At 48.1% G+C, this 26,161-nt stretch overlaps 1 protein-coding gene and 1 non-coding gene across 2 annotated transcripts; both read right to left on the reverse strand.

Annotated features, from left to right (window-relative positions):
* LOC143172086 (zinc finger protein 367-like) lies at positions 1 to 26,161 on the reverse strand. Its single transcript, XM_076361329.1, has 5 exons — positions 25,709 to 26,161; positions 4,572 to 4,722; positions 1,388 to 1,507; positions 830 to 968; positions 1 to 232 (listed from the first exon to the last, which is right to left on the reverse strand). The coding sequence occupies exons 1-5, from the start codon at positions 26,159 to 26,161 to the stop codon at positions 1 to 3; spliced, it is 1,095 nt and encodes a 364-aa protein (XP_076217444.1).
* TRNAK-CUU (transfer RNA lysine (anticodon CUU)) lies at positions 10,308 to 10,380 on the reverse strand. Its single transcript has one exon. It is a non-coding gene; the product is annotated as a tRNA-Lys (tRNA).

Raw genomic sequence — 26,161 nt, forward strand, 5'->3', positions numbered from 1 at the left:
TCACAGTGGTGCCACAGCTAGGTTTGCAAGCTCAATAAGAGCCAATGCACCATGCATGCGTTCACGCTGTTCCTGGAGGCGGCTGCAAGCAGCTGAATGAGCGCTATTTTTCTCTTCATCATCCTCTTCATCAGATTGAAGATATCCCATCGGGTCCTGCTGTTCCTGATCCATTTTCTGGATTGTTTTACTTTTCAAAGTGGGAGCACGCTGTTCTCTAGTCTCCCAGTATCTACAACATCAGAGGTGGAGAATGCTTTTAAATTATGTACAGTTTATGTAAGAACTACCATTCAAAGCTAGCAAAGACCTTCCAAGTATTGTCTTGCACATGACTAATCACTGCATTTGTTTTTTCTCTTTCAACCCTTTTATGGCACTATTTAAGCTGTCAGAAGCCTCCTTTATTCAGCATTTTAAGTGTAGAAGTGCCCAAGGGATATCTGATCTTTCACGCAGATCTTTCTGCTACATGGTATTCCCACCAGTCAGCTCTCCCTGTGCATACACGATTGTTGTTCCTCACATAGATGCAAATTCAGCAGTATGACTGTAGCACTAACTAACATGGTATTAGCAGGTGTTGTTCAAGCAAAGAGAAACATTTAAGTAGAGAAGGAAAAACAGATGAGAAAGCCTCATGAGGAACTTTGTCTTAACCAGGAGTCAGCACTTAAACAAAAGGCAAGGCTGGGCTGAATCATACTAAAGGAACAGCTGGGTTTTGTTTATTGTTTTTCTTTTTTTTTTTGCCCCTAAGAATAAAACACTTGCTCAGGCCACTCTGTGTTATAAGTTTAGAGAGAGATCACACCATAAGGAAACTTACTTCGCTAGCCACTCAGCTGCAGCTTTATTGTCAGCCGTCTGTTTTTTACTCAGTCTGACTGTGAGTTCTTCCCTCTTCAGCCGGGCATATGGGTGTTTGGGGCAATGACGGTTTGCATGTGTGAATCTGCTTAAACAGCCTTAAAACCACAAAATACCAATGGAGAACACATTAAGGAAAGCAGTCAACTGACATGTTAGCATAACATCCGTGGGATGAAGATGCTCCTGAATCCAACCTTCCTTACTCCACAAAAACCTGGATTCAGTTGAAAACAGCACACTAGTCGCAAGGCCCATAACATGCCCAATCATTTTATGCATTGGTATCAACTGATACAATTACGGATAACCTGGCTTATATAATCAAGCATGCAATCCTTATATCTAAGTTTGTGTGATTATGCACAGATTCTGTGTGGCTTCTCCCTTCCCTAGAAGCTCCTCCAAAATTAAGATCCAAAGCTTTTATAGATCACTGCCACATGACCGTCCATACATTTCCAGTACTAGACTGACACTAATTCTGAAAGCCACAAGTTATTCTCTGAGGGCTCACCATTCTCTGAGCAGACGAAAGGCTTTTCCCCTGTGTGAAGACGCTGGTGAGTTTTGAGTTGCCCACTCTGAACAAAGGCTTTCCCGCAGTCTGGGTAGTCACACAAATAAGGTCTTTCACCTTTAAAAACAAAACAAAACAAACCCAAAACAAACAAAAAAAACACAAAAAAGCCCCCCCCCCAAACCAAACCCAAAACCACACACACAGATTTATGAAAGCTGAATATAGAAGAGTCATACTATCCAGTGGTGGTCCTTGGCTTGAGACTTACACAAGCAAGCTCTCCTTTTATGCACTCACACTTGCATCTACTCAGAAAGCCTTAGTGCACTGGTCAGCAGAGATACACTTTTACCCCAAACGGATCTTTAAAGTACATATTAAATGCTACTGGATAATACATTTTTTCCCCAGAAAAATAACAAAATTATATTTTTGCCTTATCATATTCCTAATCTTGCACATTATTTAAATAATCTATACTCAAGTCAGCTTCTGGTATGTTGAAGTACAAGATAATTCTAGAAGGCATAAAAAGGATGGGCTGACAGCAGTTCAGAGAAATCATGGGCCTCGCTTTTCCCCCCCTCCATGAGAAGATTGGACGTTCCTCCCTGTCACTGTCCAGATTTTTTTGGACTGCAGTAGGAATTTGAGTGAGGCAGACAGAGCACTACAGCAACTGCAAATAAGATGACTCCTTAGCAAGGAGTCATCCTTAGTTCTGTTCATTTTGGTATGTGAGACAGTGGCAAGCAATGTTACACACTGTTCTCCTTTGAAAACTTCTGCTTCAGCATGTAAACAGACGTGTGAACTTAGTAGTGGCCAGGTTTCCAGAAAGGCTACAGTTTTGTAGTTCTGCAGTGTTAGCAGCATCTCATCATCTTTGGTATTAGAAAGGGCAGTTCCAGAGAAGAGAAGAATTTGACAATGTTTTCCCTTTGAGCACTGCATCCTGCCTTTCAGAGAGTATCATGAAAGACTGAGGGCTTAGAGTGTTTTGTTTGTTTAAGAACTTTTTTTTGGACATAAAACTTTCCTAAAGCACTGAGATAAGTCCTAGAACTGATGCTTGTAGTTAGGTAGAATGAAACATACACAGTATATTGTATAGATAGCATCCTATAGTATAGGTAGAACAAAGTAAAGGCAAACAATTTAATTCCAGTTGCAACCAGATACATTTTATCATTAATATAAACTGAACTAGGGTAAAATAACTGAGGTTAACAATATAGGGATGTATAAAGTTGCAGAAGTCTCTTATTAGAGTTTTACTAGACTATTTGAAAAAAGTTGTAATGAATAAATGGAGGTAGGAAGAGAAACTCATTCTAGACTCAAGCCAAGAGAATTTAGGCCAACCATCAAGAACGACTTCCCCATGCAAACTGCAACAAGAGGAATGGAGATAGTGGGTATTTTCTCTCTGTCTCTCAAGAGAGTATGATGGGGTGGCAAGTTTGCAAAGGTGTGCCATGCCACCACTCCTCAGAAAGGACAACTAAAAGAAGGTAACACTGACTTACTAAGTCAGAAGAGTAACACCAAGGTGAGTTCTGCTCAATTAAGTAGTCCGTGTTTAATACACAAGTTCAACACCTAATTCAAGCAAGTGAAATAAAAACATCTTTTGACCAAAAGGCATGAAGAATCTGGTGTTTAATATTAGTATCCACAGACTTGTCTTATTTGAGTCAGAAAAAGAGACAACAGGAGCCAACGCTTTGTGTGTCTACAATAGTTCATACTTTATTGCAAAATACAGTCTTGTAGGAACATGAACAAAAAGTGTATTTACTTGGTATAAAAACAGCATCTCCCTTTCAGTTCAAGCTCAGTTGGACATCGAGTGAATTGTCACTGCATTTTAACTTAAATGAGTTGTCTTCTAGAGCTGCTTTATATATATAGTCCAGTAAATTAAAATGACAACCTCCACCCCAGAAAATGAGTTCTAAATGAGGAAATGGTAAGGGAGACAACTGGACAATGATTTTAAGCATTTGAACTCTTTTCTCAACATTTAAGATATACTTTTAATGTATTACACTGTCCAAGTTATCAGCTACTTTTTAAGATACTTTTTCCTCTTACAGCTATGCTTCAGGACCTGGGGGTGTTGGTTGACAGCCAGCTGAACATGAACCAGCAATGTGCCCAGGTGGCCAAGAAGGCCAATAGCATCCTGGCTTGTATCAGAAATAGTGTGGCCAGCAGGACTAGGGAAGTGATTGTCCCTTTGTACTCAGCACTGATGAGGCCACACCTGGAATACTGTGTTCGGTTTTGGGCCCCTCACTACAAGAAAGACATTGAGGTGCTGGAGCGTGTCCAGAGAAGGGCAACGAGGCTGGTGAAGGGTCTGGAGCACAAGTCTTATGAGGAGCGGCTGAGGGAACTGGGACTGTTTAGTCTGGAGAAAAGGAGGCTGAGGGGAGACCTTTTCGCTCTCTACAACTACCTGAAAGGAGGCTGTAGCGAGGTGGGTGTCGGTCTCTTCTCCCAAGTAACTAGCGATAGGATGAGAGGAAATGGCCTCAAGTTGCGCCAGGGGAGGTTTAGATTGGACGTGAGGAAAAATTTCTTTACTGAAAGAGTGGTTAAACATTGGAACAGGCTGCCCAGGGAAGTGGTGGAGTCACCATCCCTGGAGGTATTTAAAAGACGTGTAGATGTGGCACTTAGGGCCATGGTTTAGTGGTGGACTTGGCAGTGTTAGGTTAACGGTTGGACTTGATTATCTTATAGGTCTTTTCCAACCTAAATGATTCTATGATTCTATGATTCAATTACTGTGTAAAAACTACACAAAAGAAGAAGGAAACAGAAGTCAGAGAAGAGGTAGTCAGAATGAAAAATACTACCAAGTACAGAACACCAAGGTCAGGAAAAATTTTTCCTCTTATTAAGAAAGTCTGACAACAGCAGATAAAATATTTCCACTATATGCCTTTACTATTATAGCCCAAATTACTGCTCCGGTTACCCTGTGACAAAAACAGTTACAGAAAGACTTTCCTTTGATTGCACTAACAAGCCCTGGGAGAAAAGTATGATTAATTTAACAATTACAATAAGATATTAACAGGCTTAGGGTTTTTTTTTTTTTGCCTTCCCAACTGCTTCATAAGTGTTTGTCAGCTACTCACATCTTTCTTTTAATCTCTTCACTTACCAGTATGAGTTCGTTTGTGTGCCTGTAGTGATTTCTCTCGTGGAAACACCCTGTTGCAGATATTGCAACGTATTCTGCTAGAAGAATGCTCTCCTTCATTTATTAGGTCACGAACTGTGTCTGCTCTTGGTCGGCCACGTCTTATCCCATCCTGTATTAAAATAATTAAGAAACTGAAGTGCCATACTTTTCCATGTAAGCAGTTTAGCAAAGAACATCCCCCCTCAACAAACAAACCCACAACACAACCCACAAGCAACCACACACACAGTATTCTTACATAAGCTCAACAAAATTGAAAGACTGCTAAAATAATACATAGGAAACCACAAGTATTTTTATGGGGGAAAAAAAAGAAAAAAAGACACTAGAACTCATTTAGAATTACCCCAAAAATTATTTTACAGAGCTATAATGTAGTGTCCTGGTTTCAGCTGGGATAGAGTTAATTTCCTTCCTAGTAGCTGGTACAGTGCTGTGTTTTGGATTTAGTAGGAGAATAATGTTGATAACACACTTGTTGCTAAGTAGTGCTTACACTAGTCAAGGACTTTTCAGCTTCCAATGCTCTACCGACTGAGAAGGCTGGAGGTGCACAAGAAGCTGGGAGGGGGCACAGCCAGGACAGCTGACCCAAACTGGCCAAAGGGACATTCCATACCATGGGACGTCATGCTCAGTACATAAACTGGGGGAAAGCTGGCCGGGGGGGCCGCTGCTCGGGGACTGGCTGGGCATCGGTCGGCAAGTGGTGAGCAATTGTACTGCGCATCACTTGCTTTGTGTATTATTATTATATTATTATTATTATTATTATTATATTTCAAGTATTAAACTGTTTTTATCTCAACCCACAAGTTTTCTCACTTTTACTCTTCCGATTCTCTCCCCCATCCCACCGGGGGAGGGGGGAGTGAGCGAGCGGCTGTGTGGTGCTCAGTTGCCAACTGAGGTTAAACCACGACATGTAGATATATCCAAAGATGGGTAAAACAGCAGAACTGTGCGAACCAAGTCTAAGCCTATCCAACAATATAGCTTATATTATCACAGGAGTCATCAAATAGCAGTATGTGGGAGGTTGGTTTTGTGTGGGGGGTGTGTGCGCAGGATATGTGAGGTGTGTGCAGCATGGTGTGCATGGTACACGTGAGGTGCATGGTGTGTGTGCATGTGGTTCGTGGTGTGTGCACGGGGGTGTAGTGTGTGGGGCGGATGTTGTGTGGGCAGTATGTGGTGGGCAAGAGCAGTGTGTGAGTGTGGTGTGTGTGGTGCATGGTTGGGTGGGTGGGTGTGTGCTGTGGGTGGGTGGGGGTGTTATGTGGTGTGTGTGGGAGTAGTGTGAGGTGTGTGGGGAGGTGCGCATGTGCATGCGCAGTGTGTGGTGTGGGTGTGTGTGCATGGGGTGTGGGGTGCATTTGTGGGGTACATGTGGTGGGTTGTGGGTAGGTGTGGGGCGTGTCAGGATTAGGTAGGGGGTGGGGAAGTGTGCATATGGGGGCTTTGGGGGCATCTGTTTTGGTTTTTTTTTTCCACTCCAGGGTCTTGAGTCATCTGGATTTTTTTTGATTCTGCGGTTTTGGGTCATCAGGGGTTTTTTTCATTCCATGGCTTTGGGTTGTTGGGGATTTTTTTGGTTACGAGCTTTTGGGTTTCCAGCTTGCTTTGAGGTTTTTTTTTATTTTGGTTCCTGCTTTTTGGGTCATCTGAGGTTTTTTTTTTCATTCTGGGGTCTTGGGTTGTTGGGGGTTTTATTCGTTCTGGGGTCTTGGATTGTTTGTGGTGTTTGATTCCAGTGTTTTGGGTTGCTTGGTTTCTTTGGGGTTTTTCTTTTTAGTTCCGGAGTTTTGGGTTGTTTGGGGTGTTCGACTGTGGGGTTTTGGGTTGTTCAGGTATTTTTCGATTTTGGGGCTTTTGGATTCTTGGGCTTTGGGATTTTGCAGTTCTGGGGTCTTGAGGTTGGTTGCTTCCAGGCTTCTGGGTTGTCCAGGTTATTTTTTTGGTTCTAGGCTTTTAGGTTGTATAGGGGTTTTTTTTTGTTCCAGCCATTTGGGTCGTAGGGGTTGGGTTTATTTTTTGTTCCTGGCTTTTGGGGCATCTGTTTTTTCCTTTTGGTTCCAGGCTTTTGCATCATCTGGGGTTTTTTGGTTTAGTTCCGGGCTTTTGGGGCATGTTTTTTTTTTTTCATTCTGGGGCTTTGGTTTTGTGGTTGGTTAACCTTGGCTGGCTGCCAGGTGCTCACCAAGCCACTCTCTCACTCCCCCTCCTCAGCAAGACAGGGGGAAAAAATAAGATGAAAAGCTCATGGGTCGAGATAAGGACAGGGAGATTGCTCTTTCCTCCTCACATTGTTCCCCTGCTCCAGCATGGGGTCCCTCCCACGGGATACAGCCCTTCACAAACTGCTCCTGTCAGCAGCTGTCCCCACAGCCAGTTCAAACCGCGGGAAGCCAATGCTAGCAGCGGCAGCAGCAGCAGTTGCTGCGTGCTGAGAGGAGCGCGAGGCTTCTGAGGTCCCTGGTGGTGTCTGAGGGGGTTTCTGGGCCCCTGACACCCTTGGGCTGTGTGTGGGGGAGGGACCGGCCAGCTGGCAGTAAGTCTCACGAGAGGGGCGGGCGAGAGTGGTTGCTGTCCCCGCAGCCAGTTCAAGCCGCGGGAAGCCGCATATAACTGGCCCCTAGGGAGCGCCAGCGACCAGGGCGTGTAAACAGGGAGCGGCGTCTGTTGGGAGTTGCGTCGGCAGTTCTCACGGGAAGGGCTGCGCATTCTGCCAGTTATCGGGCTGCCGCCTGCTCTGCTCACCCTCAGGCTTAGGCTGCAGCCCCGATGGTCACCCCTGCAAGCTGGTGGCTGTGCAAGCCTACCCATCAGCTTAAGGTCTCCAGGGAATTAGAAGGGCTTATTAGGCAGTGCTTTGAAGTTGTCGGAAGCATAGTGGTAGAGACTAGGCAAGGGCTGCACTCTGCAGCAGACAGGAATCAGCTACCTAGCCAGGCTAGCCTGGGATGAGTGGAGGAAGTTGCTGTCCAGGTGGAGGGCTGCAAAGACTGCACCCCCACACTCCTGGGTGGAGGAGGGTGGAAGCTCCACCTGTGCAAGGTGTGCTCTGGTGGAGTCACTTGGGCAGCAGGTGGAGGAGCTGCAGGAGGAAGTCAGCAGGTTATGCTGTATTAGGGAGGGGGAACAAGAAACAGAGTACTATTTGAGGCGTTGCAAGAAGAAATACTAGGGCCCCGTGGCACTGACCTCCAAGAACTACCAGACAAAGAGTGTCCACAGCAAACAGACAGCACCTTGGAGAAGGAGGCGCCATGGTCTCTGGTGACTCGTGGCAACAGGATATCACTTCCCCCCCATTTCCTCGTATATACCAACCAGCAACAGATATGAAGTCTTGGCAGCAGACAAAACCAATGAGCAAGACTCACAGGGAGAAACCGCACCAGCAGCACATACTAAAAGCCGCAAAAGGAAGCGGCGAGTGCTAGTAGTAGGCAACTGCTGAGAGGCACCAAGGCACACCCATCTGTTGGCCTGATACACAGTCAAGGGAAGTTTGCTGCTTGCCAGGAGCCAAGATCTGGGATGTCACAGAGAGACTGCCACAACTGGTTAAAAGCGCAGACTACTATCCCCTACTTCTCTTCCATGTGGGCACCAATGACGCAGTAAAGCATAGCCTGGGCAAGATCAAGCAGGACTTCAGAGCCCTGGGGGCACAAGTGAAAGGGACAGGGGCCCAAGTGATCTTCTCCTCTGTCTTGCAAGTCAGGGATAGGGGTGCAAGCAGAAGTTGACGCATCGTGCAGATCAACACCTGGCTTGGTGGCTGGTGTTGTTGCCTCAGGGCTTTGCTTTCTATGATCATGGGACTTTCTTCAACAAATACAGCCTATTGGGGAGAGATAGGATCCACCTATCTAGAAGAGGCAGGGGAATCTTTCGCTAGCAGATTGGCTGACTTAGTGAATTGTGCTTTAAACTAGGGAACTTGGGGAGTGGGGTCCACAGCTGTGACACCTGTATATCCATAAGCAACAGGGTGGATGAGCACACCTACCAGAGTAGTGAGGAATGCTCCCCAACCCTCTCCAAAGGCAAGAACCCTAAGTCCAGCAACCTCAAGTGCATGTATACCAATGCACATAGTCTGAGCAACAAACAGGAGGAACTGGAGCTCCGTTCCCAGTCTGAGAGTTATGATGTCATAGGAATCATAGAATCATAGAATCATTAAGGTTGGAAAAGACCTCTAAGATCATCGAGTCCAACCGTCAACCAAACACCACCATGCCCACTAAACCATGTCCCTAAGCACCTCATCTACACGTCTTTTAAATATCTCCAGGGATGGTGACTCAACCACTTCCCTGGGCAGCCTGTTCCAATGTTTAACCACTCTTTCAGTAAAGAAATTTTTCCTCATGTCCAATCTAAACCTCCCCTGGCGCAACTTGAGGCCATTTCCTCTCGTCCTATCGCTAGTTACTTGGGAGAAGAGACCGACCCCCACCTCGCTACAACCTCCTTTCAGGTAGTTGTAGAGAGCGATAAGGTCTCCCCTGAGCCTCCTCTTCACAGAAACTTGGTGGGAAAACTCTGTATTTGGTTTGCATGGCAAGGTTTTGGTAGCGGGGGGGCTATGGGGTGGCTTCTGTGAGAAGCTGCTAGAAGCTTCCCCTATGTCCGATAGAGCCAATGCCAGCTGGCTCCAAGACGGATCCGCTGCTGGCCAAAGATGAGCCAATCAGTGATGTTGGTAGCGCCTCTGTGATAACATATTTAAGAAGGGGGAAAAAACTGCTGCGCAACAGCAGCCGGGAGAGAGGAGTGAGAATATGTGAGAGAAACAACTCTGCAGACACCAAGGTCAGTGAAGAAGGAGGGGGAGGAGGTGCTCCAGGCACCAGAGCAGAGATTCCCCTGCAGCCCGTGGTGAAGACCATGGTGAAGCAGGTTGTCCCCCTGCAGCCCATGGAGGTCCATGGTGGAGCAGATATCCACCTGCAGCCCCTGGAAGACCTGGACGCTGGAGCAGGTGGATGCGCCCAAAGGAGGCTGTGACCCCATGGGAAACCCGCACTGGAGCAGGCTCCTGGCAGGACCTGTGACCCCGTGGAGAGAGGAGCCCACGCTGGAGCAGGTTTGCTGGCAGGACTTGTGATCCCATGGGGGACCCACGCTGGAGCAGTCCATTCCTGAAGGACTGCACCCCATGGAAAGGATCCACGCTGGAGCAGTTCATGAAGAACTGCAGCCCATGGGAAGGACTCACGTTGGAGAAGTTCATGGAGGACTGTCTCCCGTGGGAGGGACCCCATGCTGGAGCAGAGGAAGAGGGTGAGGAGGAAGGAGCGGCAGAGACAACATGTGATGAACTGACCGCAACCCCCATTCCCTGTCCCCCTGCACCGCTTGGGGGCAGGAGGCAGAGAAAATTGGGAGTAAAGTTGAGCCCGGGAAGAAGGGAGGGGTGGGGGGAAAGCGTTTTAAGATTTGGTTTTATTTCTCATTATCCTACTCTGATTTGATTGGTAATAAATTAAACTAATTTCCCTGAGTGGAGTCTGTTTTGCCCATGACGGTAATTACTGAGTGATCTCCCTGTCCTTATCTCGACCCACAAGCCTTTTGTCATATTTTTCTCCCCCTGTCCAGCTTAGGAGGGGGAATGATAGAGCAGCTTGGTGGGCACCTGGCATCCAGCCAGGGTCAACCCACCACAGTAATTTTTGGCACCCAATATGGGGCACAAACCCACGACCCTGAGATTAAGAGTCTCATGCTCTACCAACTGAGCTAGCTGGGCTAGAGAGAGCTCAACAAGCTTTCCTAGGCCTTGTGGGATTCTGGAGAATGCATATTCCAGGTTGTAGTCAGCTTGTGAGCCCTCTCTATCGAGTGACCTGAAAGAAGGACTATTTTGAGTGGGGCCTTGAGCAACAGCAAGCTTTTGAGCAGATCAAACAGGAGATAGCTTGTAAGGTAGCTCTTGGGCGTGTCCGGATGGGACCAGCTGTGCAAAATGTGCTCTACACTGCAGCTGGGGAGCATGGTCTCACCTGGAGCCTCTGGCAGAAAACACCAGGAGAAACCTGAGATCAACCTCTAGGGTTTTGGAGCTGGGGGTATCGAGTGTCAGAAGCCCACTACACCCCAACTGAAAATGAGATACTAGCAGCATATGAGGGGGTTCGAGCTGCTTCAGAAGTTGTTGGTACAGAAACACACCTTCTCTTGGCACCACAATTGCCTGTGCTACACTGGATGTTCAAAGGAAACATCCCCTCTACGCATCACGCAACCAGCGCTACATGGAGTAAGTGGGTAGCGTTGATCACGCAATGGGCTCGACTGGGGAAACCCAACCGCCCAGGAATCCTGGAAGAGATCATGGACTGGCCAGAAGGCAGAGATTTTGGAGCACTGCCTGAGGAGGTGGCTCGTGCCCAAGAGGCACCACCATATAATGAATTATCAGAAGATGAAAGGTGTTATGCTTTGTTTACTGATGGATCCTGTCATGTGGTAGGAAACCATTGGAAGGGGAAAGCTGCTGTGTGGAGTCCCACATGACAAGTCGTTGAAGCCACTGAAGGAGAAGGTGAGTCAAGTCAGTTTGCAGAAGTGAAAGCCATCCAACTAGCTCTGGAGATTGCTGAATGAGAAAAGTGGCCAGTACTCTTATCTCTATACTGATTCACGGATGGTGGCTAATGCCCTATGGGGGTGGCTACAGCACTGGAAGATGACCAATTGGCAGCGCAGGGGTAAACCCATCTGGGCTGCTGCATTGTGGCAGAACATCGCTGCCTGGGTAGAAAACATCGTTCTAAAGGTACGCCATGTAGATGCTCACATGCCCAAAAACCACCCCACTGAAGAACATCGAAACAACGAACAGGTAGACAAGGCTGTCAAAATTGAAGTGGCTCAGGTGGACCTGGACTGGGAAAGTAAGGGTGAGCTATTTGTAGCTTGATGGGCCCATGAAACATTGGGACATCTAGGGAGAGATGCAACATACAGATGGGCTCGTGATCGAGGGGTGGACCCGACCATGGAGGCCATCACACAGGTCACTCATGAATGTGAAACATGTGCCGCAATGAAGCGAGCCACACGAGTAAAGTCTCCCTGGAATAGAGGGCGGTGGCTGGGTTTTTGATATGGCGAGGCCTGGCAAATTGACTATCATAGAATCATAGAATCGTTTAGGTTGGAAAAGACCTCTAAGATCATCGAGTCCAACCACAAACCTAGCACTGCCAAGTCCACCACTAAACCATGGCCCTAAGCACCACGTCTACACGTCTTTTAAATACCTCCAGGGATGGTGACTCAACCACTTCCCTGGGCAGCCTGTTCCAGTGCTTGACAACCCTTTCGGTGAAGACATTTTTCCTAATATCCAATCTAAACATCCCCAGGGGCAACTTGAGGCCGTTTCCTCTCGTTACTTGGGAGAAGAGACCGACACCCACCTCGCTACAACCTCCTTTCAGGTAGTTGTAGAGAGCGAAAAGGTCTCCCCTCAGCCTCCTTTTCTCCAGACTAAACAGTCCCAGTTCCCTCAGCCGCTCCTCATAAGACTTGTGCTCTAGACCCTTCACCAGCTTCGTTGCTCTTCTTTGGACACGCTCCAGCACCTCAATGTCTTTCTTGCAGTGAGGGGCCCAAAACCGAACACAGTATTCCAGGTGCGGCCTCACCAGTGCCGAGTACAAAGGGACAATCACTTCCCTAGTCCTGCTGGCCACACTCTTTCTGATACAAGCCAGGATGCCATTGGCCTTCTTGGCCGCCTGGGCACACTGCCGGCTCATATTCAGCCGGCTGTCGACCAGCACCCCCAGGTCCTTTTCCGCCAGGCAGCTTTCCAGCCACTCTTCCCCAAGCCTGTAGCGCTGCATGGGGTTGTTGTGACCCAAGTGCAGGACCCGGCACTTGGCCTTGTTGAACCTCATACAGTTGGCCTCGGCCCATCGATCCAGCCTGTCCAGATCCCTCTGTAGAGCCTTCCTACCCTCAAGCAGATCAACTATGTTGGACCACTGCCATGAACACGCCAAGGCAAGCGCTACATACTCACCATGGTGGAAGCAACTACCGGTTAGCTAGAAACATACCCTGTAAACCATGCCACTGCCCGAAATACCATCTTAGGCCTTAAAAGGCAAATTTTGTGGCGACATGGTACCCCAGAAAGAATTGAATCAGACAATGGGACTCATTGCCAAATTAACCTCATAAACTCCTGGGCCAAGAAACACGGCATTGAGTGGGTGTATCACATCCCCTATCACCCACAATCCTCTGATAAGACTGAGAGATATAACGGACTGCTAAAGACTATGTTGAGAGTGTTGGGCACTGGGGCATGGAAGCACTGGGATATAAATTTAGCAGAAGCCACTTGGCTGGTTAACACCAGAAGATCTGCTAACTGTCCTGGTCCTGCCCAAACACAGCCCCTACATACTGTGGGAGGAGATAAGGTCCCCGTAGTGCATGGACATAGGGAAGTGGCTGGGGAAGGCAGTGTGGGTTGCTCCTCCCATGGGAAAAGGCAAACCCATTCGTGGGATTGTCTTTGCTCAAGGACCTGGGTGTACTTGGTGGGTAATGCGGAAGGATGGGGAGACCCAGTGTGTGTCTCAAGGAGATTTAACCTTGGGGGAAAAATAATCTGTGATGCGAGTTGTATGTTGTAGGAAGTAATGTAGCAGGAACGACCTGAACCGACGAAGAGCAAGTTTCACAAGGAACTGGGCGAGTACAACGATGACCCAAAACCAAGCTGGTGTTGGTGCCCAACAATCGAACATACTGCTTCTCCTGTCCTGAGCGCCCATCTTGACAGATGGGGCCCAAGTCATAGCCAGTTCTTATGAACATTTGGAGGAGTGGAGGAAGCCCATGGAATGGGAGAATAATATCTATCTGTTAAAGGACAGGGGATAATAGATAATGAGACTGTATAAATCTGTATGTTGGTTATACAGATGGTTTAAGTATGTAGTATAAGTTGTAAGTATTGGTAAGAAGGGATTTCAGTAATGAGAATTAAATACAATGGGATGGTTAGAAGATATATAAATGTATTAAATTATGTGAGACCAGAGCATGATGCAAATGGTATGGAATAAGGGGTGGAGATTGTATTGGGTCTGGCTGAGATGGAGTTAATTTTCCCCATAGCAGCCCTCAGTGCTGTGCTTTGTATTGGTAGCTAGAAAAGTGTTGATAACACACCAGTGTTTTGGCTACTGCTGAGCAGTGCTCCCACAGCATCAAGGCTCTCTCCAACATTCCCCCCCTCACTCCCAAAGGCCAGAAGGCTGGGATCTTGGGAGGGGACATAGCCAGGACAGCTAACCCAAACTGACCAAATGGATATTCCATACCATATGACGTCTGCTCAGAAATAAAAGCTAAGAGAAAGGAGGAGGAGTGGGGGGGCATTCGTTATTATGACGTTTGTCTTCCGGAGCAACCACTACGCGTACTGAAGCCCTACTTCCTGGGAAGTGGCTGGACATCGCCTGCTGATGGGAAGCAGAGAATAAATCTTTTGTTTTCCTTTGCTTCCGTGCGCGGCCTTTGCTTTTGCTTTATTAAACTGCCTTTATCTTGACCCACAAGTTCTTTTCCATCTTATTTTCTCCTGCCGTGTCCTGCTGAGGAGGGGGAGTGATAGAGCAGGTTGGTAAGCACCTGGCATCCAGCCAAGGTCAACCCATCACAAACTCACACGACTGGAAGACCACAATGGATGGCTACAAGCTCTTTCGGAAAGATAGGAAGGGAAGACGAGGAGCTGGAGTTGCACTTTATGTAAAAGAGAAATTTGAGTGTATGGAGGTGAGCTCTGGAGACCACAGAAGTTCTATCAAATGCCTTTGGATCAAGATTGGAGGGATCATCACCAAGGGGGAATCTTATGTTAGGTATCTGTTACTGATCTCCCAATGAGGATGACGAGGCTGACGAAACCTTACTGCTCAAGGAAGTCTTGGGCCAACAGAACCTGGTCCTCATGGGTGACTTCAATTACCCGGACGTTTGTTGGGAAAACAACACAGCAGTGCACAAGTCGTCCATCAGGTTCCTGGAATGCATTGAGGACTGCCTCCTGCTACAGATGCTGGACATGCCGACTAGGAACAGCACATTGCTACATTTAATGCTCGCAAACCAAGAAGACTTACTTGACAACATAACTACCAATGGTAGCCTTGGATACAGCAATCACAACATTGTGGAGTTTAAGATCCTGCTGAGCACGCTGAAGACCAGTAGTAGGACAAAGACCCTGGATTTCTGAAGAGCTAACTTCAATACATTCAGAGCCCAGCTGCAAGGGATTCCATGGGAAGCATCCATGGAGGGCAAAGGAGCTTGCGAGTGCTGGGAGTTATTCAAGAACAGCCTCCTGGAAGCACAAGAACAGTCCATCCCCTACAAAGGGAAAGGAAGAAGGCAGAACAAGAGGCCACCCTGGCTTAACAATGAGCTTTTGGCTGTGCTTAAAGGCAAAAAAGAAGCATACCGGCTATGGAAAGGCAGCCAAATAGCCATCAAGGACTACTACTACACAGGGAAGACATAGGCCCATTGCTAAACAGGGCAGGGAAACTAGTTACTAATAATGCTGACAAGGCAGAGGTTCTCAATACCTTCTTTACCTCTGTCTTTACTGGTGTAGCTGGACCCCAGATCACAAGATCAAGTAGCTACGACAACGCATGTGTCGACCCACCAGCAGTGGAGGAAGGGCTGGTCTGCAGCCTCTTGCAAGGGCTCAACCCACATAAATCTATGGGCCTGGATGGAATCCACCCCAGGGTGTTAGGAGAAGTGGCTGACATTGTTGCAAGGCCACTGTCTATAATCTTTGAAAAGTCGTGGAAATCCCTGGGAAAGTAATGGAACGAGTCCTCCTAGAAACTATCACAAACCTAATGAAGCAGGTGATTGGGAAAAGCCAACGTGGATTTACCAAAGGCAAATCTTGCCAGACTAACCTGATCACCTTCTACAACAAAATAACATCTTTTGTCAACACGGGGAGAGCAGTGGGTGTTGTTTACCTGGACTTCAGCAGTGTTCGACAGTGTTTCCCACAGCCTTCTCCTGGACAAACTGGCAAGATACAGATTGGATGGGTGTCTGTGAGATGGGTAGGAAATTGGTTAACAGGCCGCCCTCAGAGGGTGGTGATCAACGGTTTTTACTCAGGCTGGCAGCCTGTCACAAGTGGGGTCCCCCAGGGGTTGATACTGAGCCCCATGCTGTTCAACATCTTCATAAATGATCTGGACAATAGGATTGAAAGCACCCTCACCAAGTTTGTTGATGACACCAAACTGGGTGGTAAGGTGAACACGTCAGAAGGGAGAGCCATCTTACAGAGAGACCTGGACAGGCTGGAAGAGTGGACTAGCAAGAACAGTATGAAGTTTAACAAAGACAAATGCAGAATCCTGCACCTGGGCCAGAATAACCAAAGACCCCAGTACAGGCTAGGATTTGTGTGTCTGGGGAGCAGCTTTGTTTAAAGGGACCTGGGGGTCCTGGTGGACAAGCTGAACGTGAGTCAGTGGTGCACCGCTGCAGCAACAAAGGCAAATCAGATCCCGGGCTGCATCCACAGGGGCATTACTAGGAGAGATAGAGACGTGATCATCCCACTCTACTCAGCACTTGTCAGGCCGCACCTGGAGTACTGTGTCCAGTTCTGGTCCCCACAATTCAAGAAAGATGCGGACAGACTGGAGAGAGTCCAAAGGAGGGCCACAAAGATCATCAAAGGGCTGGAGAACCTGCCCTATGAAGAAAGACTGAAGGAGTTAGGTCTTTTCTCCCTGGAGAAGAGAAGGCTCAGGGGGAACCTCATCACAGTATTCCAGTACTTAAGGGGCAGCTACAAAGAGGACAGAGGCTCTCTCCTCACAAGGAGCCCCATAGACAAGGGGCAACAGGTACAAGTTGCACCAGGAGAGGTTTCATATTGATATTAAAAAAGAAATTTTTCACAGTGAGAAAAATCAATCACTGTTTCCTGGTTTCGGCAGGGATAGAGTTGGTTTCCTTCCTAGTAGCTGGTACAGTGCTGTGTTTTGGATTTAGGATGAGAACAAAGTTGATAACGCACCGATGTTTTAGTTGTTGCTAGGTAATGCTTACACTAGCCAAGGACTTTTCAGCTTCCCATGCTCTACCGACTAAGAAGGCTGGGGGTGCACAAGAAGCTGGGAGGGGGCACAGCCAAACTGGCCAAAGGGACATTCCATACCATGTGATGTCATGCTCAGTACATAAACTGGGGAAAGCTGGCCGGGGGGGCCGCTGCTCGGGGACTGGCTGGGCATCGGTCGGCGGGTGGTGAGCAATTGTACTATGCATCACTTGCTTTGTGTATTATTATTATTATCATATTATTATTATTATCATTTTATTTCAATTATTAAACTGTTTTTATCTCAACCCACAAGTTTTTCTCACTTGTGCTCTTCCAATTCTCTCCCCCATCCCACCGGGTGGGGGGGAGTGAGCGAGCGGCTGCGTGGTGCTTAGTTAAACCACGACACACTGGAACAACTTCCCCAGGGACGTGGCAGAGTCCCCATCACTGGAGGTATTCAAGATGCGATTGGACAGGGTGCTAGATAATTTCATCTAGGCTCCCTTTCCCACAAAAGGTTGGACCAGATGATCTTTCGGGGTTCCTTCCAACCTGGGCTGTTCTATGATTCTCTGATTCTCCAACATGGGTCCTTCCCACAGGCTGCAGCTCTTCAAGAGCTGCTCCAGCATGGGTCCTTTCCATGGGGTACAGTCCATCGGGAACAGACTGCTCCAGCATGGGTCCCCCGTGGGGCCACAGGTCCTGCCAGAAAACTTCCTCCTGTGTGGGCTCCTCTCCACAGGCCACAGTTCCTGCAAGGAGCTTCTCCAGCATAGGCTCTCCATGGGCTGCAGCTTCCTTTAGGGCATATCCACCTGCTCCGGCATGGGGTTGGGGTTTATTTTGGGTCTGGGAGTTTTGCAGGGGTTTCTTCTGGATCTTGAATTTTGAGGGTTTTGGATTCCGAGGGTTTTGGGTTCTCTAGTTTGGGGATTTTCGGATTCTGGAGTTTTGGGATTTTGGGGTTCTGGGCTTTTGAGTCATCTGGGATTTTTTTTTTTTTGTTCGGGCTTTTGGGTCATCTGGGTTTTTTGTTTGGTTCCGGGCTTTTAGTTTTTGGGTTCTGGGGTTTGGATTTCTAGGGCTTTGTGGGTTCTGGGGTGGGTTTTTTTTAGTCCTGGGGGTTGTTCTGGGGATTGTTTTTGGTGCTGGGGGGTATTCTGGGGATTTTTTTTTTTATCCTAGTGGGTTTAGAGAATTTTTTTTGATCCGGGAAGGTTTGGGAATATTTTTTGGTCCTGAGGGCTTTGGGCATTTTTTCTACTTTTTTTTTTGGTTCTGGGCTTTTGGGTCGTCTGTTTGGAGGGGGGGGGGGGGGTGTCACTTTCAGCCTTTTGGAGCGTTTGTTTTGCGTTGGGGTTTTTTCTTTGTTTCCAGGCTTTTGGGTCATTTGGGGTTTTTTTTGGATCTGGGCTTTTGGGATTTTGTGTTTTTCTTGGTTTGGGGCTTTTGGGTCCACTTTTTTTTTTTTTTATGGTTCTGGGCTTTTGGATCATCTGGCTTGGTTGTTTGTGTGCTCCTATTTCTGGGCTTTTGGTTTGTCTGGGATTTTGGGTTCTAGGCTTTTGGATCATCTGGGTCTTTTTCGTTCCGAGCTTTGGGTTCGTCGCTGTTTTTTCAGTTCAGAGCATTTGGGTGGTTTGGTTTATTTTGGTTCTGGGCTATCAGATATCTCGTTCTCTTTGGTTCCAGGATATTGGTTATCTGTTTTTCTTTGGTTCTGGGCTTTTGGGGGGCTGGGTTTGGCATGTTTTTGTTTTGGCACATTTGTTTTGGGGTTTTTTTGTTGTTTGGTATTTGGGGGGGGCTGCATTTGGCATGTTTTGGGTGATTTTTTGCATTTTTTTTTCCATTCAGTGGTTCGTGGGGCTGGGTTTGACACAGTTTTGGTGTATTTTGGGTGGGGTTTTTTGTTCAGTGGTTCAGGGAGCTATGTTTGGCGTGGTCTTGGTTTGGCTTGTTTTGGGGGTGGGTGGTTCTCTGGTTGGCAGGGCTAGGTTTGGCACAGGGATTTTTTTGTGTCGTTTGGGGTGGGGTGGCGTGTTTTGGGTTTTTTTCATGTGTTTGTGACCGGTACCCCCTGCTCCTGACCCCTGGTAACGTGGTTAGCATAACTAACGCCATTTTATAAGGCAAGCAGACATTCTCTGTGACCGAGCGAGTCACATATTCATTCCCTTTCCCCTCATTATCAGGCCCTGAAGGTCCTGTGAACCAAGTAGACAAACCAAACAGATTTCTTCTTCCCCTCCCTACCGGCCTCAAGATTCCTGGGCGCCAGGCCAATTACTCCCTTCCTTACTGGCCTTGAAGGTCCCAGGCACCCGGCCAACCAGGTGGTGTTGATGATCCCATCACAGAACAGGGAAGCGCAACAGCACACAGAGCACTGTCTATAAAATCAAGCAGTTACAAGTCCTATGTGGGAACTTGGACCGGAACTGCTGCTGGACAGTGAGACCCATGACCCCCTGGTGGCCAGGGATGCCTCCACCGTCGTCTGCTTCCTCCAAGGACTGAGTGACTCGTATTCTTTTATATGATTTTCAAGTCTAGATTATGATTGTTATATTGAGACAGCAAACCATGTATTAAGATCCGACCCGATCTGCAGAGGGTCCAGGTGATTAGAAATTATAATTTAAGTTGTATTATAAAGTATGTATTATGCTACTTATAGATTGTACTATATTGATTCTGCTTGTAGAAATCCTGTGCCATTCTAATCATAAATTCTGTGCTATAATAATAATATCCTGTTAAGAAAATAAAGCTTTAATTGTAACTATGATTTAGTGCTGTCATCATTCTGCCAAGGATCCCTAAAAGAACCTGTCTGTCCTCTTAGTGTCGGGTGACAGTGTTTTGGAGGGTTTTTTGGTTCAGTGGTTCTGGGGGATTTATTTGGGCACATTTTTGTTTCAGCATGTTTTTGGCTTTTGGGGGGGTTCTTGTTGAGGGGGATCGGTTTGGCTAGGTTTTGTTTTGGCGCATTTTTCTTTTGGCACATTAGTTTTTTTGTGGTTCAGTGATTTGAGGAGCTGGGTTTGGCATAGTTTTAGCACATTTTTCTTCTAGCACTTTATGGGGGGTTATTTAGTTGGTGATTGGTGGATTTTAGTTTTTGCGTGATTTGGGGTTTTTTTCAGTGGATGGGAGGACTGGGTTTGGGGTATTTTTATATTTGGCGTGATTTCAGGGCTTTTTGTTTCAGTTGTTGGGGGGCTGGGTTTGGCATGTTTTGGGGGGTTAATATTGGGTTTCGGGGTTTTGAACGGTTGGTGTTTGGTTTTTTTATTATTTTGGCAGCCGTGTTTTTTTGGCATGTTTTGGTGGCTTGTTTTGGTTTGGTTTGGTTCAGGAGGCTGGGTTTGGTGCATTTTTTTGGGCCCATTTCTGTTTTGGCACTTTTTGGGGATTTTTGTTTGTTTGTTAATGGGGAGTACTGGGTTTGGCTTTTTTTATTTATTTTGGCGTGTTTTGGGGGGGTGGTTGGGTTGTTGCGCGGGCTGGGTTTGGCATGTCTTTGGTTTGGCGTGATTTTGTTGGGTTTGGGTTTTTTTGGGGGTTTTGTGATTGAGGGCTGGGTTTGTATGAATTTCAGCATGTTTTGGGAGTTTTTTGGTTTGGTGGCTGGAGGTGCTAGGTTTGGCATGGTTTTTGTTTTGGTACATTTTGGGGGGTTTTTTAGATCGGTGGTTGGGAGTGCTGGGTTAGGCGCAGTTTTGTTTTGGCATGTTTGGGGGGATTAATATTGTGTTTGCGGGACTCAGCATTAGGGTTTGGGGTTTTTTTTTGTTTGATGGTTGGAGGGCTGGATTTGGCACGTTTTTGTTTTGGTGTGGTTTTGGGAGGCTTAGCGTGTTTTGCCATGTTTTCAGCATTTTCTGCGTGCTGTGGGGTATTTTTTGGTTCGGTGATTGGCTTAGTTTAGGCTGTTTCTCTTTCAGCATGTTTTGGGTGGTTTTTTGGTTCTGGGTTTGGCAGGACTGAGTTTTGCACGTTCTTGTTTTGGCACATTTTGTTTTGTCCCATTTTTGTTTTGGTGCATTCTGGGGGCTGTTTTTGGTTTGGTGGTTCCCCCCAACCACCTAGTTGGGTTTGGTGTGCTTTTATTTTGGCAAGTTTTGGGAGTTTTTTGTTTCAGTGGTTGGGGGGGGCTGGGTTTAACATGTTTTGGGAGGGGGTTGCATGTCTTAGGGATTTTTTTGTTTGGTGGTTCAGTGGGCTTGGTTTGGCGTGTTTTTGTTTTGGCATGTTTTGGGGTTTTTTTGGTTCAGTGGTTTGAGGTGCTGGGTTTGGTGGTTTTTGTTTTGGCACATTTTCGTTTCGGTGCATTTGGGGTTTTTTTTGGTTCAGTGGTTGGGGGGCTGTTTGGCATGGCTTTGTTTTGGCGTGGCTTTGTTTTGGCGTGGATTGGGGTTCTTTTGTTTAATGGTTGAGGGGATGGGTTTGGCACACTTCTGGCATGGTTTTGGGGGCCTTTTTGGTTTGGTGGTTGAGGGGGCTGGATTTGGCATGTTTTGGGGGGTTAATATTGGGTTTAGGGGTTTTGAAGGGTTGAGGTTTGGTTTTTTTTGCTCTGGTGGTTGGGGGTGGGGTTTGGCGTGTTTTTGTTTTGGTATGTCTTGGGGTTTTTTTGGTTCAGTAGTTCAGGGGCTAGGTTTGGCACATTTTTGTTTTGGCTAATTTTTTTGGTGCAGTTTTTGGGGGTTTGGTACAAATTTGGGAGGTTTTCAGGGTTTTTCATGAGTTTTAGGGGTTTTTTTATGGTTCAATGGCTCAGAGGACTTGTTTTGGCACTTTTTACTTTTGACATGGCTTGGGATTTTTTTGGGGGTTATGTGGTTGAGGGAGATAGATTTGGCACATTTTTCTTTTGGTATGCTTTGGGGTTTTGTTTTGGTTCAGTGGTTTGGGGGGGCTAGGTTTGGTATGGTTTTGTTTTGGCACATTTTGGGGGATTTTCGGTTTGCTTGTTGAATGTAGCGGGGTTTGGCATGTTGTAGTTTTGGCGTGTTTTGGGACATTTCTTGGTTGGGGAGGCTGGTGTTAGTGTGTTCTTCATTTGGTGCATTTTGAGGGGCTAGGTTTGGCATGTTTTTCATTTGGCACATTTTAGGTGTTTTGGGTTTTTTTAATGTTTGGTGCACTGGGTGGCTCGGTTTAACACGTCTTTTAATTTGGCATGTTTTGGGAGATTTTTCTGGGGTTCGGGGGCTGGGTTGGTGTGCTTTTTCATGTAGTGTGTTTTGGGGCAGGAGGTTGCCTTCTTGGTGTTCGAGGGGCTGGGTTTGGCGCGTCTTTTTGTGTGGCACGTTTTAGAAGGGTGTTGGCCTTCTCGAGGTTCAGGAGGCTGGGTTTGGCGCTTTTTTCATGTGGTTTGTTGGGGGGGGGGAAAGGAGTTCTTCCCAAAGTTTGGGGGGCTAGATTTGGCACGCTTTCTCATGTGGCACATTTTGGGGAGAGGTATTACCTTCTCAGGGTTTGGGGGGCTGGACTTGGCATGCTTTTTCACATGGCGCATTTTGGGGAGTGTGGTTGTCTTCTCAGGGTTCAGCGGGGGCTGGGTTTGGTGTGTCTTTTTGTGTGGAGTGTTTTGGCAGGGCGAGTTACCTACTCGGGATTTGGGGGGCTGGGGTTGGCATCTTTATTCATGGCAAGTTTTTGTTTTGGGGGTGGAGTGGGGGTGTTGCCTTCTCAGTGTTCAAGGGGCTGGGTTTGGAGCATCTTTTTGTGTGACATGTTTTGGGGAGAGGGATTCCTTTTCAGGATTCCGAGGACTGGGTTTGGTGCGTTGTTTAGTGTGGCACATTTGGGGGGGGGGGCTTGCCTTCTTGGGGCTTGGGGAGCTAGGTGTGGCTAGTCTTTTCATTTGCCACATTTTAGGGTTTTTTTTTTTCATTTTGGTGATTTGGGGCACTGGTTTTGGCACGCTTTTTATTGTGGCACATTTTGGGGTAGGAGGTTGCCTTCTCAGGATTTGGTGGGCTTGGTTTGTCACACTTTCATTTGGCACGTTTGGGGGGGGGTACCTTCTTGGGGTTTGGGGGGCTGGGGTTGGCATGCTTTTTCCTGTGGCTCATTTTGGGGTGGGAGGTTGCCTTCTCAGGGTTCGGGGAGCTGGGGTTGGCACACTTTTTCATGTGATGCGTTTTCAGTGGTGGGGTTGCCATCTCAGGGTTTGATGGGCTAGGACTGGTGCTTTTTTGTGTGGCTTGATTTGGCGGGGGGGGACTCCTTCCCAGATTTTGGGGGGCTATGTTTGGTGCGCTTTCTTGTGTGGTGCATTTTGGATAGGGGTTGCTTTCTAGGGGGTTTGGGGAACTTGGTTTAGCACACTATTTATGTGACGTGTTTTGGGGCGGAAGGTTGCCTTCACGGGGTTCGGGGGGGCTGGGCTTGGTGCACCTTTTCACGCGGTGTGTTTTGGGGGGGTCGCCTTCCTGTGGTTTGGAGAGCAGGGTTTGGCGCACTTTTTTGTGTGGTGCATTTTGGGGCAGGAAGTTGCCTTCTCAGGATTTGGGGGGCTATATTTAGAGCATCTTTTCCTGTGGTGCATTTTTGGGCTGGAGGTTGCCTTCTTGGGGTTCCGGGGGCTGGGTTTGGCATGCTTTTTCCCGTGGTGCGTTTTGTGGGGTTAAAGTGCCTTCTTGGTGTTTGAGAGGCTGAGGTTGGCGTGTCTTTTCTTATAGTGTGTTTTAGGGAGACGTGCTGCCTTTTCTGTTTTCGGGGGGCTGGGCGCATCTTTTCGTGTGGCGCATGTTGGGGGGTTGCTTTCTTGGAGTTCGGAGGGCAGGGTTTGGCATACTTTTTCATGTGGCACGTTTTTGGGCAGGAGGTTGCCTTCTCAGGGTTTGGGGGGCTGCGTTTAGAGCGCCTTTTCCTGTGGTGCGTTTTTGGGGGTGGTTGCCTTCTTGGGGTTTGGGGGCTGCGTTTAGAGCACTTTTTCCTGTTGCATGTTTTTTCAGTTGGGGGGGATTGCCTTTTAAGGGTTTGGTGGGCTGGGGTTGGTGCACTTTTTCATGTGACATGTTCTGGGGGTGAGCGTGCCTTCCTGAGATTTTGGGGGGCTGTATTTGCTGCACTTTTTTGGGTAGTGTGTTATGGCACAGGTGGTCACCTTCTTGGGGTTTGGGGGGGGAGCTGGGTTTGGCATGCTTTTTCCTGTGGGGAGTTTTGTGGAGGTTGCCTTCTCAAGGTTCAGGGGACTGGGGTTGGCACCTTTTTGTGTGGCACATTCTAGTGATGAGGGTGCCTTTTTGGGGTTGGGGAGGGCTAGGTTTGGCACTTTTTTTGTGCAGCACATTTTGGGGTGAGCTGGAGCATTTTTTTCATGGTGCTTTTTGGGGAGGGAGGTTGTTGCCTTGGGGTTTTAGGGGCTGGGTTTGGAACGTCTTTTCGCATGATACGTTTTGGGGAGAGGGTTTGATGTTCAGGGTTTGGAGAACTTCGTTTGGTACGTTTTTTTTTTTAGTGTGGCACATTTTGATGGGGGTACCTTCTTGGTGTTTGGGGTCTTGGGTTGGTGTACTTTTTCATGTTGCACATTTGGGGGGCGGAATACCAACACAAGGATGGGGGGGAAGAAGAGGTGGGAGTGGCACGCTTTTTCATGTGGCACAGTTTGGGGAGAGTGTTTGCCTTCTTGGGATTGAGGGGGCTGGTGTGTGTGTGCTTTTTCCATGTGGTGTGTTTTGGGGAGCGTAGTTGCCTCCTCAGGGTTCAGAGTTTGGCATGCTTTTTTGTGTGGTGTGTTTTGAGGGGGTTGCCTTCTCCCGGTTCGGGGGGCTGGGTTGGAGCATTTTACTTTCAGCTCATTTTGGGGATTTTCTGGTTCTGTGGTTGAGGGAAGCTTTTGTGTTTAGAGGGGTGGGTTTATTGGGTTGGGGGGTATATTGGGTGGGTCTAAGTTTTGGGGGGGGGGGGGGTTATTGGTTTGAGCTTTTTACAGGAGGTTGGGATGTTTTGTTGGGGTTTTGGCAGGGTTAAAGTGTTTTGGGCAGGAGGGGTTGGGGCAGTTGTAATTTGTGGGTTTTTTGGGTATAAGGTATGGTTTACCAGTTTTGGGAGTTCTGAAGTTTTTGGGAGGCAGGGGGTTGGGTTTGGAGGGTTCATGGAGGGGTTGTGGGCTTTGGTTTTGGTTTTTGATTTTTTTTTTTTTGCATTTGGGGCTTTTTTTTTTTTTTTTTGCGGGGGGAGGGATGTCCAGGGTTTTGGGGTGGTTTTGGGTGTGGGGGCTTCTGGGGTTTGGGACATTGTGCATGGTTGGGGCTTTTGGAGGGAGTGTGAGCATTCGGGGAGGGGGGGGGAGGTTTCAGGGTTTCTTGTATTTAGGAGTTTAGGGGGGTTTGTTTGGGGTGGGTTTTTGAGGGGTTCTGCTTTGGGGTACTTTGGGGGAGTGGGATTCACGAAGTTTGGGGGTCATGGAGGGCTTTTTTTGGTTTGGTGGTTGGGATTTGTGGGGGGTTCTATGGATTGGAAGGTTTCAGGGTTTGGGGTTTTTTTGAGGGGTTGGGGGTTCGGGTTTTTTGTTTTGGGGGCATGGAGCTTTTAGGGTGTGGGCGGTTTTGATGTTTCGAGGGGTTTGGAGGGTTGGTCAGCGCGTAGATGCCCGGCCGTTGGCGGGTTGTCATCCCTCTGCAGCTGGCTCGGCCCCCATCCCACCCCTCGGGGACCGTTAAGGGCGGCTCGCCTCTTTCCCCTCCCCCTCGATGCGGTTGGGCGCGCCGTGGTGTCATCGGAAGTGACTTCACTTCAAGTGGCCGGGAGGAGCTAGACACCGAGAATAGGGAAGGAGTGCTCGGCGCGTCACCCTTTAATTTTGCTTCTCTGCCCTTCCGTAGTGAGGCACCTTACCACCCCACCGACTCCGGGCTGCACGCACAGGGGCAGCGGAGTTCACCCCATCGCGCCCGGCTGCTTGGCCTGTCCCGGCCACACTCACCTTGAGGTGGCTGCCGCTGCTACTGCTGCCTGGGCTACCCGCCTCCTCTTCTTCCCCGCTGCAGGCTCTGGCTGGCCCCCCACGGGGCTGTTGGACGAATGAAGGGGCGGCAGAGCCACCTGGGCTAAAGGTCACATTGTGGGCGTTCTCCCCCCAGCGCCAGGGGTAAACCATGAAGTCGCTGAAGCCAGGGCTGATGGGGACGGGCGGGGGGAGTGCTGGCTCATCACCTCTCCCTCGGGAGAGCGGTTTGATCGAGGTGGTTTTGATAACGGAAACCAGGACGCGCTTCGAGGAGTCCTGGCAAAAAGTCACCGGGGGACCCGGCGGTGGCCTCTCCACCATCGCCACCCCCTCGCAGACACCAGCGCAGAAAAGGGAAGAGGGAATGGGGAAGCTCCACAACGGCTCAGCTCCCCTTTCCCAGTCTACGTCCCAGGGCGGGGAAGGCAT

The sequence above is a fragment of the Aptenodytes patagonicus genome, chromosome W, assembly GCF_965638725.1.
Source record: "Aptenodytes patagonicus chromosome W, bAptPat1.pri.cur, whole genome shotgun sequence".
Classification (NCBI taxonomy): domain Eukaryota; kingdom Metazoa; phylum Chordata; class Aves; order Sphenisciformes; family Spheniscidae; genus Aptenodytes; species Aptenodytes patagonicus.